General features: G+C 39.5%; 1 protein-coding gene across 2 annotated transcripts; it reads left to right on the forward strand.

Annotated features, from left to right (window-relative positions):
* Positions 1–407: 407 nt before the first annotated feature.
* Positions 408–1,846, forward strand: cunh15orf61 (chromosome unknown C15orf61 homolog). Of its 2 annotated transcripts, XM_051383461.1 has the most exons (3): positions 408–482; positions 832–1,182; positions 1,277–1,846. In XM_051383461.1, the coding sequence occupies exons 2-3, from the start codon at positions 840–842 to the stop codon at positions 1,402–1,404; spliced, it is 471 nt and encodes a 156-aa protein (XP_051239421.1). In that variant the 5' UTR covers positions 408–482; positions 832–839; the 3' UTR covers positions 1,405–1,846. The 2 variants fall into 2 exon arrangements, with proteins under 2 accessions (XP_051239421.1, XP_051239420.1); XM_051383460.1 differs by having other exon boundaries at positions 445–1,182.
* The last annotated feature ends 19,907 nt before the right edge of the window (positions 1,847–21,753 follow it).

Raw genomic sequence — 21,753 nt, forward strand, 5'->3', positions numbered from 1 at the left:
CAGTTGTTATGGTATCATACATGTCTTGATAAATATGGCAAACATAAACTGCAGATGGAAATCTCTTACAGCTGGGAAAAGATGAATATTTACATTCACACACACTGAATAGGCTATTTTTTTAAATGATAAAATGATAGAAGCTCATTTGGATTTATTTTTTATAGTGTGATCTAGTGTGAGTATAGTGCAAACTTCACTTCACACAGGACTCATATATATATATATATATATATATATATTATATATATATTATATATATATATATATATATATATATATATATATATATATATATATATAACATATACTATTAACAGTTGAGCACGTATAACTCAAACGTAGTTATCAGTTTGTATATATACTGTCTATAATGGTTTGTAGTCGCTAATTCTGTTGAGGAGGAACAACTGCGCAGCGCTGTGTTTCCGACCGGAGGACTTTAGTAGGAGCACCAGGTCAGACCAAAAACACTCCGGCACGTAAGCATACACAGTGCTGCATTTTTCTCAGGTTAAGACAAATGAATGTGTTCAGCATGTGTCCGGACGTGTAGAGGAATATTTTAAGCAGAATAATAATAATAATGCTAATAATAATAAATGTAAATCGTCCTGTGTGCAGCGGCATCGTCCTGCTTCCTGCACTGCTTTAAAGGACGTGCAGCATGTTTTACTGCTGCACATGAACTGAAATAAAATGTCTATTTAAGGTTTATTTAACCTATGCAATAAAATAGCATTATCTGAGAGTCATTTGCATCCAGTCCAGATGATAAAATACGAACAGCAGCAAAGGTGAAGTTATATTTTTATTTTATTTTTTTAAAAGCATAAGTCATGAAGGAAGTTTTGCGGAAGATACACAGCATCTTCCTAAAGGTCGTCCTGTTTCCGAGAACATTTGGCAGCACAGGCCCGCGGCCAGCTGCCTCCGAAGTGTTGACCTGCCACCTGCTGCAGCGTAAACTACCTCCGTGGACCTCATACTGTGTCCGCTACAGCTCCGTCCACAACGACCAGTTTGGACTGTCCAACTTTAACTGGAGGGTGCAGGGAGAAAACTACCAGATACTGAGAACAGGCTGCTTCCCCTTTATAAAATATCACTGCAGCAAAGCACCTCCACAGAACCTGGACTTTGAGGACAAGTTTTTCACCATGTTGAAAGCTATTAATCTGGGTCAGTAAATACATTCACTGCTCCATCTTCTTCCTGTAAGATGATTATTTTATTTTGAAGGACTCCACATATTCACTGTGTCCTCTTATTGCAGGCATCCCTTGTTTGGCCTATGGCATCGGTTGCTGGATGGTGGTGGGAGCTGCAGAAACAGTGCAGACGAGTGTGGGACCCGTCACTGTGTATTTTGCCTATAAAGAAGACGAAGGCGCGCAGTACTAAACCACAAACTAAAGACTATTTTGATTGTGTTTTCAAGAAACTCTTCCAAAAGCTGCTGTATTTACAACCGTTCCCGAGGTGTTGTTCTGGTGGACCTATCGACCAAAGTGCCATCTTGTGTCATTAGTGCTCCCTTTTGTCTGACTGCACAGGTTCATTTTAGGTGTTTAATTATTTAAGATTTAAAAGTTGCAGTGGAGGAGTCAGTTATGCATGTTATTACACTGACATACAATACTGACTGTGTTTATTCAGAAAGCTACATTTCCATGAAAGATTAATGGAAAGTTTAGGATTTCTTGAAGAATAGACAATTTGACACTACGCCTTTTCCTGGATGTCTTCACAGCGGTGTTTGTGAACATTGTATCAGCCTCCAGTGTCTTCATAGTCACTGTAAAAGTTTATTTTTGCATAAATATTAAAGTGTATGAAATGACAACAGTTTTTATCTTGTTGTTTTTTGATGCCACACGGTATTAACACCTGTGTTGGTCTTGAAAGGGTGTGGGGGGTTAATAAGATGGACAACATTTCCTTCAAGCCTTAAAGATTATAAATAATTAATGTAAGTGATACCGAGTGGCATAATTTATTAATAGGCCTACCGCCATGTCTTTTGCTTAATTTTGTGTGACAAATGCAGGAATTTAAATAACCTCGGCTCATTTATTTAAAGGTAAATTAGTGATCAGTCTCCATGCAACAGATAGTCAATAGTGTTAGAGAAAAACCAGGGACAAGACAGGTCTGATAAAATAGGTTTTAATTACCAAAGTGTGGCCTTTGTATAGAGACATTAACATCCCTACCTTGAGGCCTTCTCTGGCCTTTGATTTCTGGTAATGTGCTTTGCTGACAGGGCACACTTACCTCTGCTGCAGAGTCTGCTCCCTCTGAGAGGCAGGTTGACAAACTGCCATATTGATTTCTTCACCCCTCAGCATCTCCTACTAATAGCATTTATCAGCGACCTCAATTTTCCGGCCTTGGCCTCTTCATTTTTAGCAACAATGAAAGCAAACGAGTAATTTCTTGTTGTACATGTAAATCAATGCACCTTTTGACCTTCTTTGCACTTCAAGGCGACGATATCCGCCTATGTGCTGTTCATGATGTACCTCTTCATGAGTGTTCTGAAAAGTTGAATGTTGCTTCCTCGTGGTCTTTCGATGATCATTTGTAGGCCTCACCAACACTTATTCTGACACCAGCATCACTTCTTTCCCCCCCAAAAAATAAAAGATACTTTGTTTTGCTTTGTTGAAGGAAGCACACTCATTACTATACAGATATTTAACGTCTCTGGATATACAGTAATATACACAACCCCTCAATGACATTTCAAAGTATACTGTGTTATATATGTTTTTATTTTAAGTTATGTAACCTATGTTGTGACCAAAATGTCTAAACCTGATGCAGAATTCAGTTGTAAAATCCTCCTTAACAGCACGATGACACCACACTATCTGTTAATCATACTAATTGCCTTGAACACGGAACATTTAGACACACTTATGGAAATCTGATCCATAGTATCAGGATGCACTTAAATCCCCCTCCTTTCATTTCCAACCTTTCATCAGGACTGAAAGTGTGCATGGGGAATGCTCAGGCAACCATGTCTTAATTACTCATTGACCCTTTGACCCATGAGCTGCATTGATACCGCCGTACAGCCAGACACAATTTCATGGGGTTGCAACTGACTGCAGCTTTGTGTGCGGCTATTACAGGATGATGCGAGTCAGTGAAATCTAAACTGTGGAGCATGTGAGTACATTGTATTCATTTTCAGGGCTTCACCTTTGAGTCACTCTAAACTGCAGGGGAGGGCACCCTGTCCAGCTCGGGCAGAGGCTTAGCATTACACATGGAACTTCTGTCACCGCCAGTGCAGGTCTAAGGTATCGGCAAATGAGCTGCTGTAAATTAACAAAATATATCAGCATTTGGTGCACGATTGATGCCTTTTAATAGCCGTGGTAGTCTTGTCCTGTATTGAAGTGTCTAAATTACCCAACACACATCTAATGTGGTAATGAACAAAGAATTAATGCCTGTTTGGCAAGTTTAATTGCATGCTGAAGCTGGTAATAAGTTTTGTCAAGGTGAAATCTTTAAATACTTGTACTGTTTAGAATTTAGGTAAGTAAAGCAAAACAAGTGCTGAAATTGAGTGTAGTGTTGGCGTAAATTGTTAATGTTCAACAGTGAAATTGCTAATCAACTTGCAGAGACTTGTAATTATCTTCTAATTAGCTAATAAGTTCTCAGTTTCTTCAGTGCAAATATATATATATATATATATATATATATATAAAAAATAGTACAAACCATGTTCATCTCCTTGAAATAGTTGCTGCAGCCAATTCTTAAATCAATTATTTAGCAGGAAAGTCACACCAGTTTTTTCTCTGTCATATAGATATATGGCTTGGCAGAAACAATTATTGTGTGAATAACCCCTGCAGCTAATACTGGCGAGGTTATCATTATTAAGCCTCTGGATCGGCCACCAGCACCGTCACTGTGCTTGCTCCACGAGCAGCGGGGGGAAGAGAGCCATCACTCAGATCACTTTAAGGATCACACTGAAATTACATCTTAATGCAGAGGTGTCAGCCAACATTGTCGCACTGTTCACTGTGAAATGGCACTTTTTGAATTATAATGTGACAACTGAAACATAAAGCTCATTACTTTTCATCTCCAGCTGCAGACATATGCATACTTTGATCAGCTTTGGAAGAGCAATACTTAAGCAGAGTGAGACATATCAAAAAGTTTGTTTTGTTAATGTTAAAAGATTTTTTTTTTTTCAGTAGTTAATAATTGCTGACCTCTGGTCGTTGACACATGAATCGCTATGTTTTCTTTTTCTTTTTGAGGGGGTATATTGTACTGAAGCCATTAAAAATCTATTATGGTGTATTTCTTCACCCAAGGGATGACAAGGAGCACCATAATTCTTTTCTTTACATCCCCCCTTCGTTCTTTATCTTTATGACACGCTGTATATATGTGTGTGTCTGTGTCTGTGTGTGTGTGTGTGTGTGTGTGTGTGTGTGCGTGCGTGCGCGCGAAGGGGGAAGGGGGAGTATCGAAACTCTATGCCTGCTGTGCCAATCAGTGTTGCCAAAGCTACTGTCAGTGGGTGGCTGAAATGTCTGTCAGTCATCTTATTGGCTTTTCTGGTTCAAGACCACTCTCAGCTGACATTAGGACAAAGTAGCAGTAAATACAAATTCTGGACAATTTGATTAAGGTTCCTCATATTCTAATCTTTGATAAACATGATAATTGTTCTATTCTTTGAGTGGATCCAAATTTATATAGTTTGATATATCATTGTCATTGCTTTTACTGTGTTTAGCTGATGCCCTTAAGCTTATGCACTTAACTTTATGCCTAAATCCTGTTCTTCTTTTTGTTGAAGTTGATTATTGTTTTGTTTTTCTTGTCGATGATGTGGTATCATGTTCACTTCATTCATACTTAATGCTTACACTGTTGACATTAAGAGAGTAATGGATTTTAATAGTTTTTCCACGACTTATCGGGAGAGTTAAATGAACTATCCATTTTTATTATATATTATGCAGTATTTAAAGTTTCAGCTCATTAAAAAACAGACGCCCTCCACACCCCCCAGGCTGTCTTTTACCCCCCACCAGCATGCAGTCAGGCTCCTCTAGCCACAGGCTCTGCTTGATCTGTTTTTCCTAAGTCAAAATTGAAATATTCAGAAATATTTATTTATTTGCTTATGCCTTTTTATTTCACCAACGAACAGCCTAATGTCTTTGTAGCTTAAACAAGCGGCATCAGTGGATCTGAAAAAGGGCATAATGTATTGTTTTGTTTGATTGATATAATTTGTTACATTGCATATATGTTTTATCATTCTGTTCGAGGCAAAATATCAGTATACAAAATACTGCATGTACCTTCATTTTGCACCAGAACTAGCCCCTTGTGCCATTTGATTGCCCTGCTTCTTACTTGCACAATAAGCAGCAACCCGCACAGCGACTCAATGCTAGACTGGGGATTTACATTAAATACACTGATACTGATGCTGCATACAAACATAGAAATGGAATAAATCAATTTTGTTCTCAGAAATGCTTCACATACTTTTTGATGCAGCGTGATCTCCAATCTTTCTGCAAATGAGCTGCAGTCCCTTGTAATGGTTTCTGCTCCTCGTGGGAGGCCGGTGTCTCAGAAAAGCTGCTGATTGAGGGAGAAATGTAATACAGGTGTAAAGCAGACTTGATAGGGGTCTTACACGAGGGTTATGCATTTTAACAGTGATATACATACTGTTACATATTTATCAAAGAATATGGAATTTGCTGGCTTGACTCTTTCTGGCCTGCAGAGACTTGTAAGTTTCTGCTAGGGTGTTGTTAATTCTGGCAGAGAGGGTGGCTATTATGTTGAATTAATAGGAATTAAGGGTTTAAATTGGTTAAGTAAGCACTTCATTAATCGTGAGTGGATTGCTGCGTGTGAGAGGTTTATAGGTGGTATAGACCACTAGTACTTAGATTAAAGCAAAGGAGGGAGTTCTGAATTAACACGCTGGTTGCTGCTCAGGAGATGTAGACAAGAAATCCCAATTAAACTATATAATGTAGAGCAGAAACAATTTGTCGATCAACAGAAAAATAATCTGCAACTTTTGATAAGTGATTAATCATTTTGTTGTCGTTTATTAAGCAAAACTTGTACGAAAATGCTACCTTCCAGCTTCTCAAATTGAAATATTTGCTGCTCTTCTTTGTCATATATGATAATAAACTTTCAGGTTTTGGACTTTTGTTCAGACAAAACGAGGCAGAGGTCACCTAGAGCTCTGGGAAGTTATTTCACTGTTTTTTAATAATAATTTCTTTTGGTTAATCAATAATGAAAATAACTGTCAGTTGCAGCCCTAATATAATGTACCGTAGATGTTATGGCAAATATTCATTAATGTATCTATTATCTAATGTAACTTTGGTGTGCATATTATGTATTTAAAGCCATGTAAAAGTAAAACTCTAGTAGCAAGAGGCTTGCTCTAAAGAGTCCTTTAGAGGCTTGCTGACTGCATATCTACAGTATAACATGCTGATTGTGCGTTGTATGTACTGTCCTGAGGGTGTTTCGTATATTTTTTTTTACTGCATGACACAGACTGACAATTTAGGGATTTAATTTAATTAAAGGCTCCCTTCGAATGCTGACACCTATAAGCAATGTGTGATTGTTCCATAACGTAATCTCTGGCCCTCAGTCTGGACATAGCGTGAGCTGCTGTAAGTGAAGTTATGGCATGGGTCAGTTGGAAGCGTCTGCTTTACTTGATGTGGCTCCCCCAGCAGAGGTGGACTAATTGAGGTGTGTTTTTATCTGGGCTTGCTAATGATGATGAGGGTGTGGGAGAAGTAGACTGTCCCCTTAGGCTGAGAAATAGCATGACTTAGCCAACCTTCTGTACTTATTGTCCAACAAAGGGGGAATTCACTTAATGCAGTGCTTCAGAAAAGTGGATAATTGTGGCCACAATCAATAAAGTAACAGAGCAGAAAATGAACGGTGTGTGCAGTGTAGCTGTGTTGTAGATATTTGACGGAAATCGAAAGGAGCGGGGTTCTTGTTTTTGTGTTTGTTCTAGCCAAGTCATCAAACGAGAAGTCGATTCCACTTTATGCACACAACATATATGCAAGAAGGTAAAGCTATACATGTTTACTTTATGTACGGGTGACCATAAGCGTGTGTGTGTGTGTGTGTGTGTGTGTTTGCATGTGTTTGTGTGCATATGATAGAGGGGATAGGTTTGGTTGGATGAGCCACATTGTTCCTGTGCGGCCTAGTGACATCGCTGGAGGGCAGAGAGGGATGGAACCTGAGAGGGGTGACAGTGATAAATAGCCCTTTTAATAACAGCTGCCCCACTTGGCCAGCTAGTCCCAGTCAGTGTCCTCTGTGTATTTATGCCTATGTTTATTTATGCATCCATAGCATGCAGGAAATCACCACCGCAGGGGTACAATCATTCTTTTTTTTGTGGTGGGGGGGATTGCAATGGTTTAACTTTGGGAGGAGGTAAGCTAGCGCGTCTTAAACTGAGCAGATATTCATTTAACCCTCAGGTTGATCTGTTGGTATGTCTGTGCTGAAATATACATATATTCATGTCTGAAAGAGAAGTCTCATTATGATACTTTAAGCACAAACAAAGGTCCTGAAAGTGCAAACAAAGAAAGGGTTATACTTTAATGTGCATGTCACAGTTTTGGGACCTGGTAGCAATGACACTGACTTTCACAGAGATGTAATTTGTATACGCGTTTAAAATTCCTGCAAATGCTTTTGAGCACAGATTCAGTCTTCTAAATATCATAATTTTCTTTATCTGGATGTGCTTTGTACTATAATGGCTTCTCTGATGCTCAATACATCCCTTAATCTGCATGGCTTTTAAATATTTTGTTCATTGTTGCTGTATGACTGAAGTCAAAAACCTTTTGTCTGCTGAAATATGACCTCAGGCCCCGGTCTGTGAATAGGGAGAGGGGAGGCTGTAGATCAGAAGTGTCAAAGCAGCTTCCCGGAGGGCGATGTCGGCGCTGTTCTCACTCAAACCAGTTCCCTCCCTTTAATTGGTTCAATTAGTTAAGTATCCATATACATTATCGTGTATGCATTTTTCATGACTCTTCTTAACGCTCTGTTTAAACAGAACAACTTCCGGCTATGATTTGCCATTTGGATGAATGTCAAGGAGACTAAATGATTGCGCTAATTGAGTAATTAAAAGCAGATGTTGGAGCAAGAGCCAACAGCATACACTTTAAACACTTTGCCCTCCAGAAAACCTACAGTGTTTTTGACACCCCTGTTATGTATGGTTATCCCAGAGGTGCCTCTGTAATAGTTACAGTTTCACCCTTGTGATTATTCAGTTGAAGTCTTTGCTATTGAACCAAAATGGTGTTTTTATGCTATTTTGACCATGGGAAATGGTCTGGAAAAGAAAAGCCCATCATACTGCCTAATGGCCAGACTCAGTGGTGCACAGATTCAACACAAGCTCTAGACAGGCAAAGCACGATATCTTCACACTCGCCCTATCACTCTTACCTCCCGCTGTCCTCTGGTGGGACACTAGTGGCCTGTACGAGACTTTTTCGAGGGAGATGATGTTATGTTGAAGGTAATTAACATTGGAAATGTGCCAGTAATGGGAATCGGTGTGCCATCAAATCACCAAGGAACAGAGTGTATTTCCATGGTTTTGACAGCTGTGGTGATTGGAGCATTGCTGGAAGGCTTTACAAAGTGCAGATCAATAAGTAACAATTTTCCTATCAAAGAAAAATTACTTGGACATTGCACTAAGATAGCTCGTGGCTCTTTCATCTCACACCATGGTGGAAAGGGCTCATGTCGAGAGACAGTTTGTATAATTTTGTCTTTAGCTGTCTTTGAGGTGTTCTTTGCTTTTCTTGTGGTGGAATTCTGGACCCCCGACCCCTGATCCTAATGAGAAAAAAAACTTGAACTTGGAATCCATGGTATTTATCAAGAATTAGATGGTATTTACAGAAAAATAAAATAGTTTTCATTTTTTATGTAAACAAATTATCAGCGTCAAATATCTGGTTGAAGGTTTAATTTGGGTTTTTCTCAGAAATGCTCGAAAGTCACACAAACCATAAATCTTGAGTTTTTTCCAGCAGGCTGCAGCCGGTGAAAGAATTTGAGCAAATGGAACAAAGTGTCTCATTATGAATGATATTTTTTTGATTAGCTGAAACAACTGATTAATTGATTTGACGATTGATAGAAACAAATATTTGGCAACAACCAAATATTAACAAAAAAAAAAAAAAAGCCAAATATATGCTGGTTCCATCTTCTTAAATGTAAGAATTTGTTGCTATTGTTTGAACAAAACCAGACATTTGAAGACTTTACTTTGAGCTCTCAGAACTTGTTTTAACTTCTCACAGACTAAATGATTATTTGAAAAAGAAGAAATAGTCAACAGTTAAGAATAATTGTTTGTTAAAGTCCTTCTAAATATTAGACGAGAGAAACTGACCTAAAACACAATAACATTTTCTGTATATATTAAACTTAAATCTTGACTAACACATTTTATAGTAATTTACAAATGTAAAAATGAGTTAGTCTTAATAACAAAGAGTTTATAGGGCAGTATATTTGGTGACCTGATATATTTGTAATGCCCTTTGTGTGACAAGAGTAAATACAAAAAAATAATTATCACACATTTCCCAGGTAACATTGGGGATCATCAAGGACCTCTGACACTGGACACTGTATCAGAGCATTTTCAGTTTAACCTTTGTCTTCCCATTTCCCCAAATCTGTTATCTTGTCTGTTTCACCTGTAAAATGTATATATCAGACAGAGAAGGTGATAATTTCTTGCTTGATTGCCAAATGTAGTCAGAATATTCAAAAGCAGTAGAGAGAGTTGATGACAAATCTTGTTTTAATAAATCTCTAGGCCACTAGCGTAGCTAATGAACTTAGTAATTACTCATCACTGGTTGGAAGAGTTTAGCCGGGGTGAGATGAAAGCAGTGGCTGCTGGGAGCCACAGGAATGGCACAACAGGCAACAATCAACACAGTGTCTGCACAACAATCAATCAAAACTGTCAGGCCCTTAACAGTCACAGTAATTTTCTGGTGTTTTTCAGAAATGAGTACACCTTGTAAAATGTAGCTAAGATCACTTCCCCAAACACCTTGAAGCACAATATCTTTAAACCAATGAGATTTGAGTCACATGATTTATCACACTGCTCTCAGAAAATTATTATTTTTAGCTAAGGAACTGTTTCATGAGCTCATATTACTCCACTCAAGCCTGAAGTCACTTCCTCTTACAATACAGTGTACTGTGTGGTTGAATGTTAACATTTCTTTACAGTTCTCTGTCTCTGTTACAGGTCAGCAGTTCCTGTTATTTGTCTTGCTCTTCACTTGATTGTCTTGTCAGTCACACATTTTATGTCACAAGTATACATTTTGGTAGCTCAAGAAACAATAAAATACACAAAACACATCCATGAGATCTATCTATCTATCTATCTATCTATCTATCTATCTATCTATCTATCTATCTATCTATCTATCTATCTATCTATCTATCTATCTATCTATCTATCTATCTATACATATATGCTGTATCTATCCATTATTTTACACTATTGAACAGTTAATTATGAATTGTAAAACATTTAAATATGAATTGTCAAACATTTAAATATGAATTGTCGTGTTTTACTGAACATCTGTTAAACCACAGTGATATTTAAATACGAGTCAGAGCAGGGTGGTGAGTAACACTGGACTATTCACAGATGCTCCTTTCTGCAGAGCTCTAAATCATGTTTCTTAATTCCCAGAGCCACATCTCAATCATACTCCTTGCTAATTTGAGAGTCACCCTCATTTCATTTTAAACGATTCATTTTTGGCAAATTTGTAAATGGCCCCGATGTGTTCTACAATTTAGTCAATTACTGTTTCAGCCAGCAGGACTCCGGGGACCAGGAACATACATCGCCTGGAGGTACCATCTCAATAATTGTTTCAGAAAAGTTGGGAATGGATTGCTAACGCTCTGTTCCACTTATTGAAATGTCAATTGGAGCCAAGACCCTTTTACTTCTCTTCTCACTCTTTCTCAGTACAGTATGACTGTTTTGCCTTTCCTTCCCTGTCTGAGTTCTAACCATTACTGAAAGGATAAAACTGAGTTTGATATTTCACAATATTTAATCCCAAATGGTATTTATTCTTGTGTTGATTGTTCTCACAGAGATTATTTACCAGGAACAGAACAGTAATAGCTTCTTAATGTTTCTCAATCAATCCATGACTTGCAGTTTCCCTGTCATTTGTAAAATAAAACTGTAGCAGATAATTTATCTACTGCATACTGAAATTGTAATTAATTATTAATTAGCTGGATAAAAATTAAGAGATGATAATAATCTAAATTAGGTCTTAATGGGCACTAATTAAGAGGAGAATCCTTCTTTATGGAGCCAAACAGTGTGACCTGCAGACCCCAATTAATGAAGTTATTATTAGCCCTTTCCCTGTGTTTGGCTAATCTGGATCTTGTTCAGTTGAAAGCAAAATATGCTGCAAACGCTGGGAAAAAATGTGCTTCTGTTTGTTTTTCCCATTACCTCCCTCAACCATCCTCTCAGCCAATTAACCTGCGATGAGCCTGTTGGTACAACACTGATTAATTAGAGCAGGGAAGGGATCGGCACACGGTGCTGTGGAGGATCCCTCAAGTTAGTATTCAGCCCTTATCTGTCGCCTTTGTTCCCCCCCATGTGTGTACCCAAACACAAGGACCTACGCTGAATTGTTCATGTAGAGTCACCCCAGTCATCCACACAGTACGGTGCAGGTCATGCTCGGAAAACATCAATCAGAACCTCAGCTTTAAGCAAACTTTCTTCCACAGTGTATATTACAGTCATTGTTAATAATAGAGTATAAACGTGTGCAGTGTTTATGTCTATACTATGGGTCAGCTGCATGTGTCTGTTCTGATTACTGGATGGGTAATTCTGTACTTCTGTGTGTAAGACCTTCAGCTCTATTCTATAATTAACTTTTGCCTGCACCCATCAGGTTCCATTCCACACTTGATGTGTCCATAGTGACTGTTACATGCAACCAGCTTGCCATTCAGTATGTATTAAGCTGTCAGAGTGGGCTGCTCTCCCAAGCCGCCTGTCTTCACTGAACAACCCAGCCTATTAACTCCTATTGACTGTGACACACATGTCCCTCCAAAATGAGCGGTTTCTTATTGATTTTTCCTGAGAGCTGCTCACTTCCCCCTTTCATGCCGCCAAGGGTGAGATCTTTATCCTGACTGATTGTATATGTTCATCGTATCAGAGTGCTGTTGTGCAAGAGCCATTTCAGACCCGTGAACCCTCTTCTGCTCTCCCCCTCCTATGTATCCTGGCTACTTGTATGCAGCTAAGTCTCAATGAGACAATTAAAAGGCCTGACTCCCCTGTGTCCCCTGTAACACTGAGGTCAGATAGAGCTGCAGACCTTCCACACAGCACATAGTCTCCCTGCAGCTTAATACAGCACACAACATAAGACATAAGACATGATAGCTGGCTCCTCTCCCCCCACTAAAATACCGCTCCCCAATCAATGAACTTGAATAGGAGGGTGCCATATCCCCTCAGTGATGCTCTTTCTAACTGCTACAGCCAAAATGAACTCTGACAGCATGTATCGACGTCATATCAAGCTCCGCCATTGAGAGAAAAATGATTATCTGCTGGTGAAATCAGTTATTGACATGTTGCAGAATAGCTTCCCCTCCCCAAGGGATTTATTGATACAGTTTATGGTATATAAATATTTATCTAATATGTGTCTGAAATAGATTTGTCTAGTTTAGGAGTACATTGCATGTGTCTGGTCTGGTCTATGGTTAGCCCATGGAGGGCTATCAATGCCTCGCTCTCTCTCCTCTGCCACTCAACCATGACTCTGCCTTTCCTTCTTGTTGGATACTGTTTTTTACAGGGAGCATGAAATTGCTTTGGCTGTTGCGACACCGTCTTGAAGTCAATAGTAAAACATGTTGTAATTACATTTTATTGCCTCTCACTCTAGAAAATCAAAATGGCTTTACTGTGGCCATCATATTGTAAATGCATGTAGACGTGCTACGTGTCACACCATCGGTGGAGGAGGTACTCAAACCTTTTACGCAAGTAAAAGTAGAAATACTAGAATAATGTTACTACAGTAAATAAGGTTCCATGTGAGGACTTTTTCATGGGTAAAGACTTATTTTATCTTCTTATTTCTAGAGGACATAATGAAACCTAGACCAAGACAATAGTTACAAATTACAGCTGGAAGGGGAACAAAATTGGTTTGAATGTACCCCCCATATTGGCCGAAAAAATGCCACTTAACTAAGGTCAGACCGTTACATTAATATTAATATAACTGCATGGCTACTGTTTTGTAGTTTCTGTATTGGAAATGTTTGGATAGCGTAAAATATGCAAACATGGCACATTGAATGTACCATCATATAACAACTGTGTTTGTGGAGTTGGAAAAGGGCAGCCAACAAGAGCATTTATAAGTGCTCTGCCGACTGTTTCCAGATAGCAACTAACATAATGCTTCTGTTTTAATCGACAGGCACACCAAAAGTCAAATTTGCAGTGCTGGTCATGAATAATTACATGGTTAAGTTACTCAGATTCAGACTGTATTGTCTTCCTTGGAATAAAATTTGGCTTTAGTTATTGTTAGATCTCTATCACTATATCTGCAAAATATGTTCAGATAGTTTACAACATAAATGGACAACTTTCCAAGCTGTTGCCGTAGGAATTCTTTACATTTTTGTCAGATTTCGACAATAAACAAAGCGATACTTGAAGTATAGAACTTTGGCATTGGTTACTTGGTCAGTAAAAAGTTGTGCAAATGTAGCCATCGAGAGGTGGAAAATGGCCATATTTTATTGGTGCCCGTATTATCTTCCTTCCTATGTGAAAAAGACAATATACTTTCATAACTGCCATTTTTTGTATGTTTTTTGTCAACAGCCAAGAGAGACTTTTCCTATAAAACAGACTTTTCCTATTAACCAGAGTTGTAAGAACCAGAAACTGAAAACTCACTCATTGTGGACAACAAGATAGCTGACATGTGGCTGCGGTGCTGAGGAACGTGGAAATAATCTGCCGGAAATCTTCTCAATCCTCCTTTTTTCCATCACAAACGATTCACAAGAAGTGAAATTGGGACTGAAAGGGGCTGGAAGAGTCAAAAACAGCAGATATGATACCTGGTAGAGGCCAGAGTCAGTGCCCGTTATATATGGAATTTGAATGTGAAAATGCTCTCATTAATGGTTTTGTTTTGAAGGAAGAAGTTACTAGTTAAATATATACATATATATAACTGGAGACCAATTAGAATATTAATACCAATAATACCAGACAGACAAGTCCAAGTCAATAGACTATTGAGTCAAGACGTTTGTGCTTTAGGGCACAACTAATTGGGATCCTAAATAAACAAACTTTTTTTTGGTGATACCTGTAACAGTGTGTAGTGATGTAAAAGAAATTAAAGGGACTTTATGTCTGAGCTACTTCAAAGTATTCTTCTCCTCCCATAAGGCCAGTATAGGGGCCTTGTTTTTCAAATTCTCTACTGGCAGCTTTTATCAAAATCAGATAAAACAACTCTAACCAAACAAATTTGTCATTAGATTGTCCGTCAGCTTCTTCTCTCTGGTATTATGGTTTTATTGTACAGCAAAATGTTTTATTGATCTTCCACCTCTCTCGTAGCAGCTGAACTTGAGCTGACCTGCTTTCGTGCTCGGATGTTTAGAGATGGGGAGATACGTCCTTGGCATTTCAATCATGTGGTTTGAGCTTTGCAAATTTCCTTTGTTAATTGCATCCCGTTTCTGTACAAATTTATGTACAGGAAGAGGTTGTGAGGTCTGTACTTTACAAGGCAAAAGCAAACTAAAGAATAGAAAATTCTAAGATTTTTTTTCTGATCTTGATGTTGTAGGAAACACCTGACAGGAGGTGTTATTGTATGATATTGATTTTTACAGACAAGCACATGGCACACTGACTTTTTCTCCTCTATGATGCACGACTGCAGCCTCGTGAACATGACAGGCAGTCTCAGGTCAAATACCTCTGTCTCCCATCCTCTGCTGTGTCTCTATTACAGTCTGTTGGCTCTTTGGCTGACTTATTGACCGGCTCTCATGCTCGTTACTCAACAGAGGAGTAGTTTGCTGTGATTGATACCATGACTACTCTAAGACCTCTCTCGGCCCCCCTCCTCTCCAAATCCTATCTGCTGGTTTTAAAGCCATGAGTGGGTTTCATTAATGGTCTCTCCTGTTTATGACACCATAATTAGAGTTGAGGAAAGGCACCTAACTACCACGGTTCCACCATACTGAGAAAGTCAATAATGCAAGCCCAACAACTTCTCACACAATTGAGCCCCGTGGAAAATCTATATGCGCTGCTGCTCTATATCTTTATGGTTCTGTTTTAGAAAAAGCCACCTGATTTGTTAGCGTTTTGTCTTCCACTTTTAACTAATCCCACAGAATTGATTATTAACGCCAGCAATATCATTTAGCTTCCAGCAGCCTCCACAGCATAGACGTGTGGGATGTATCCTCTGCTTGCAGCAAGTGTACAATGCTGTGTTCACTATAGCATGCAAGGCCGAGCCTTGTGGCCATTTACCTGCTTTATAATTTGTTTTGTGCTCCACCTCATGTACATGCAGCGGCTCCTGTAAAAACCCAACCAGGCTGACCGCTACGCCTGGGTTATTTGTGTGGAGCAGGTCATGAGGGATATTACATTAGATTGCTTTCCCAGAAAATAATTCTGCCATGTGGTCTATTGGGCTTTTCTCTGTGTATCTGTCAGGCGGGATCGCATGCAGTAACACAGAGAAAGAGAACAGTTTGAATACACACAAATACACCCTGTTTTTTTACTCACCCATCTGTCTTTTTAATTAAAACAACAACAAAAAACAGCTAAGGGAGCACTAGTGCCTGCAAAAGAATATGTAGTGTTACAGGCTGCACCTTAGATGATGAAAGAAATATGTTGCTTTATTTTACAAGCTAGTTTCAACTGAACATTTTATCAATGTTAACGTAAATTCAATCATTCAGGAACCACAGTACTACTTAAAAATAATTTCCCAGTCTGGCACTTGCACTTTTGTCAAGCTCTTGATGTATGTTCTCTGCTGTGTGAGACAACAGCTTTTCGGGAGGTGGTGTTGAACAGAATAGTGTGTATGGTCTTAAATGCTCAGCAGATGGTGTTCCTTTCAACTAAAGACAAGTCAGGTTTTATTTATTTATAGCCCAATATTGCAAAGCATGCCTCAAAGGGCTCCACAAATGAGAAAAGATGAAAAGAGTGACATAAAGCAGGAAAGTTTGAATCAAAATAAGATTCTGTTCTTATTGCCGTTGAGCTGGGACATCAGTATTTGTAACACAGCCCCTTGTTCTCACTGGGGTCACACCTGTCATCTGATGGGTGCTTTAGAAAGCTCCATGAATAGTTGATGTCGTTCACTGCAGCCCAGACTTGAATGTAAATAAGATGCAGGTGACTGGGACAACGTTTCAAGGGTCAGGCTCACTACAGTTCCGTTTCACATGGCTCCTGTAGGCCATCAAGAACCAAGACCGCCATTATCAGACCAACAGTAGCCTTGCCTAAAAAACACAGCCCTCTCATTCAGTTGAATAAAGCCAGTCTATTGGTGCCAACACAAGGGGCTCTGACAAAACTACACAGAATTGTTTGGCAAAAAAGTTGAACCAGGCTCAACTTTTGCTACAACACAACGCCATCTGGCAAGGTGCTACGTTGGCCAATCAGATACATGCAAGTGCATATTTCTGTGAAATTACTTGGTAAGGTTAATGCTGTATTGGTACTGTTTATTTTTGTGATTGTCGAGAGAAAAGATAAAATAATTTCCAGTCTCATTGTATTATAAACCAATGTGCAGTGTTTTGGCATCTGCGAAACATGGATCTGTTACTCCAATTGGACATCCTGGTGTCCAAGTCTGAAATTTCCCCCATCACGCAGCAACTTGCAGTGGGCTGATTTTGGTCTACAAACATATTGTTCGGCTCTGAGAGGCTACATACTAGCATGCACACATAGACAATGCTGATATGGTGATGTTGAGCAAAGTGTTTACCATGTTCGCCATCAAAGTTTAACATGTAAAAGGAAAAGTCTGTAGGATTCATCCTTTAGGCCCTGTGGCCCCACCCCAAGCATGGCTTAAAACTCTCCTCAGTAATAGCAAAGGTATTAAAGTTTTATCTTATAGGTACCAATCACGTTGCGATATGAAAGCAGTGTTAATGAGGCCAGGAAAACATGTTGAGATGACAGCAGTCTAATGACTTCCATGACAGTATACAGGCACTGGTGTAATCACAACTAAATGTCAGACACCATAAGGCCTGGTTCATAATGGCTCCAGATTGATATCTCCCTCTTGCTTTAATTAAGAAATGCAATTTTTGCTTAAAAGGTATTGATTGTAGTTTATAGGAAGAGCACGCTATCAAACTAAAAAGTGAAGAGAGGACCCTGGAGTCATAACAGACTGAACAGTTGTGTGAGGAGGGATTTACTCTGAGAAACAAAAGACAGGCACCCACTAAGTGGTTGGTTACATTGCTGTATCTTACATGAGACGAAGGTAGAGGTTAAGTAAGCGCTGTAGCTGTCAGGGTTGAGTTGATTATCAATTATGATAGTTACCAGTGAGGTGCAGATGTCGGCCATTAATCAAAGCAGTCTGTCAGGAACGTGTGAAGCATTTTTCTGAGAAACTGAATCCCCGAGAGTGAGGTGCGTCACTCACTTTACCGTGCAGGAGATGGAGGAGATTCACTTGCAGGTAGCAAGACAGTGGATAGTTATATATCATGAATAAACTAGGCTTCTGAGAGTAGAGCGACAGGCTTAGCTACACAGAGCTGAGTGTGACGCCAGGATGGGACGTTTCCCCCGAAGACCCCACACCCTCTGGCTGGCCTTCCAGGGAGATTAAATGTTATCTGCTTGGGATCCAACATGTGCTTCTGTAAACTTAAACCAAACTTAGCTCATATCAGTTCACCCTTGACTGGAAACCTAACCTCTGTGACTGAATGAACCAGTATCATAATTAAATCATCAGCGCTTCGCTTTTACTGTGCCTGCAACCCTAACCACAGCAGGAGAGGAGTAAGAGGAGCGTGGCTCTACTGGCCAACGATGACAGTGAAACCAAGAGCTGAGAGCCTCTCTGAATGGTCTAGCATCGCAGGAGCTGGTGGGGCAACAGCCACCCACCTAACACCTGCTTAGGCCTTATCTGGATATCTGTGCTATCGCTCTCTTAGTTACTCCTACATTACCCTTACTTACCGTACTCCTTTTAAACATTGTTCATTACCTTTGAGAGGGAGGGTGCAAATTAAACCTGCAGATTACCTTCACATTCTTAAACCTATATAAGCCTTTATATTGCAAACAGAGAGTGAATGATCTTAAATTCTCAACCTCCAGAATGCAGTGGTGCTCCTAGAGTCATGCAGTCATGTCTCCTTCATGTTACCCTAATGCCTAGTGGCTTGTTGCACCACATCTGTAATGACTGTGGACCTACTAGAGCTTATCCTGTTGAACAGAGGATATTAAGGGGGGTAGTTACAAAGGCCAGACTTTAATTTGACCTCTGCCTGCCCTCTTCTCCAGTGAGGTGGCTTGGAGAAGCAGGATGGTGGTTTGGGCAGTTGGTGATGAATGACTGTATTTGGTGGGCAGATTGTTACAGTTCCACACTAATTGAGGGGTCAACACAAAGAGCAAATGTGGTAATTGAGTCAATTGACTGTGCCTATAGAGCTTACCACAGCTCTTTTGACCCTGTAGCCTGCCCTGGAGTCAACAACAGAGCACTCTCCTGCCTCTGTTTTTTATTGTAGCCGTCCAAAACATATGAATCCCTTGGCTATTAGTTCTTTTTGCTCAGGTCTCAGCTATAGGATCTACAAGTGGTTTGTTTTGAGAATAACTATTTAAAAGTAGTCCGTGGTACAAGGACTTGTTTTTCCTAATATCGTTAAACTGTTGCATCCATGAGCAAACTATTATCGTAGAATAGAATATAGTGCTGTATATTATATATCCATTGCATACTACATTATATACTGCTAGTTGGCCAAATTACACACATATGGAAACCATGCAGATGTGCTACAATATGTCTAAAATCTGCTCTGTTTGTACATCTTAACGTATTAATGTTCACCTTGGCATCAGGGACTGATCTATTTAGTGTCTTGCTAAATAATTCATTAATCCTGTTCCTTTGCTCCCCTCTTACCTTATCACTCTTGTCAACAGAAATATAAGTTGCACACTGAAACAGAGCTGCAACTAAGGACTATTTTCATTAACTATAAATCTGCCAGCATTTTCGTCTAGTAATCGATGAATCACCGACAAAATGTAAGAAAATAGTGAAAGATGTTTATCACAATTTCCAAGAGGACAAGGCGAACTCTTTAAATGTAATGTCATGACCAGAGGAGAGATTTCTGGCACAATTTCACATACTTCCAGGGTGCATAGAAAAGGTAAAAAGTCGGAAGCGTTCTGTGGTGGCAATTTGTTTAATAAAGTATACAAAGTATGATCTTGTCTTTCTGTAAGGTTTTATTCAAGTCATCCATGAATGGTCTGAACCGCAACCGTCACACACTCTGGTATGTGAAAGTCTGAAAGAGCCCCGATTGGCAGAAGCAGTATGGTTTTATCCCTGTTGGAGCGTCACTCTAACACAGTTACACATTCCTGAGTTCTGGGACAGTAAACAGACAGATAGTGTGGTGAGATGATCATGTCCTTGGCTTCTTAGTGAAGTCTCAACATCCCGCTGTTTACTTGGACATAGAGTGTAGTTAGAAACAGGGCTAAAGGTTATATGCATATAATAGCCTCTTTAACAGTTGCATATGGTTTTACCAATACCAGGTCAAAGGGTTGTATAGGTTCTTAAAAATTGCCATTACAGTTTGAAACTCTAGGAACACTTATAAAGAACTATCAATACAGATCAGGGTGACCTTGATGAGCTACAAACCACAAATACAAATATGTGTTGCTGGCAATTTTTTACCTCTCTGTGTTTTATGTAACCAACAGTCTAAAACCCAAAGATATTTAAAGGTGATATACTATATACTTAGTAGATCTGCTGTATTGTACAGTCACCTCTGTTGGTCATCCTAGTTGTCCTCCTATTATCTGAACAAAGTGATATGAACTCTTTTAATGCGGGAGGAGCCAGATTATTGATCACTTTACATACTGAACTGGCATCAGCATGACACACAAAAGCTATCAAATCAATTATACTTTTTTTCTATAGAGTAATTGTTTAATCAACTACTTGTTTCGTCTCTAAAATAAAACAAAAATGTTCTTCTGTGATTATAGTCTACACGCTGTAAGTGTTCTGTTAATTTCCAGAATCATGTATTCAGTGGTGTACCAGTGTTTACCTTCATCTGTTCAGATATTTTGACTGAGCCTCGTAACTGTGTTATTTTACCAAAGTAGTATCTTTTGTGATGGAGACAGAGCCCTCTGTTATTGGATGGAGTTTAATGGATCAGTTGGCCTTTGCATTTGCTTTGCTACTGAAACATGCGCTCAGCTGAGACTTGGGCAGAACACCATCCATTTACACCTAATGGCCATTGCCTTTGAATGTGGTGAGTTGTGAACAACAGGGTACGTGTGAGTGTGTGTGCGTGTGTGAAAAGCTACAAGGACAAATGCATTCTGCATTTAATGAGTGTGGGCCAAAGGGAACCTGGGTAGTTAAAACTGAGAGTTGGCGAGACTATTTTGTCCCTTGTTACCTGACTCTTCTGTTGCACCTTTAAACTGCAACATGCCACTAAACTACTCTGATGGTCTCACAGGACAGATGTAGAGGCTGCAACCCTGTGTGAATGGGATTGATGGACCACATTAAACTCTGAGCTTCATCCTGCTTAAATGCTTTTGCGCTCTAAATCTTTTCTGCGATATTACTGTCGGAAGACCACAGACTGTAGATTTATCTATGAGATTGTTGGATTGTCATCTGAACTGTATATTTTGAGGATATGTGTGGTAACAACCATCGTCAACACGTGTGTCTATTTATTTTATTGAATGCACGGGTGGAAACAAAGATGAGATTTCTTTGTTTACCTCGGCACCTCTCCCAAAGGTCTGTTTAAATGTCCACCGTTCTCCACTAACCCTTCTTACTCTTGACTAAGATGTGATTGTTTTAATGCACAAAAATTTGGATGTTGTAATTACCATTTGCACAAACAAGACAGCGACTTCATTGATATGCTGACGCTGATAAGGCAAGAGCTTGGCAGCGAGACAATGGCTGAGGCCACCAGGGGCTCGCCAGCACCAGGGACACGGGACCGTCCTGCCTCCTCCGTCAATGCAGACGACCAACAAAAGCGGCCTGTCATTCACAGCACACTAGCGTTTTTAATTAATTTTCAGTCAGCTCTCCTCGGAGTGCTTGTGTAGTGATTTGACCCCCAGATCTGCTCATGAATGTAGCTTTCTCCTCAGCCATGGCTGTCAGAAGGTCAGCAGTGCAGGCTCCCTGAGCAGGAACC

This window comes from Dicentrarchus labrax, unplaced genomic scaffold (genome assembly GCF_905237075.1).
Source record: "Dicentrarchus labrax unplaced genomic scaffold, dlabrax2021, whole genome shotgun sequence".
Taxonomy (NCBI): domain Eukaryota; kingdom Metazoa; phylum Chordata; class Actinopteri; family Moronidae; genus Dicentrarchus; species Dicentrarchus labrax.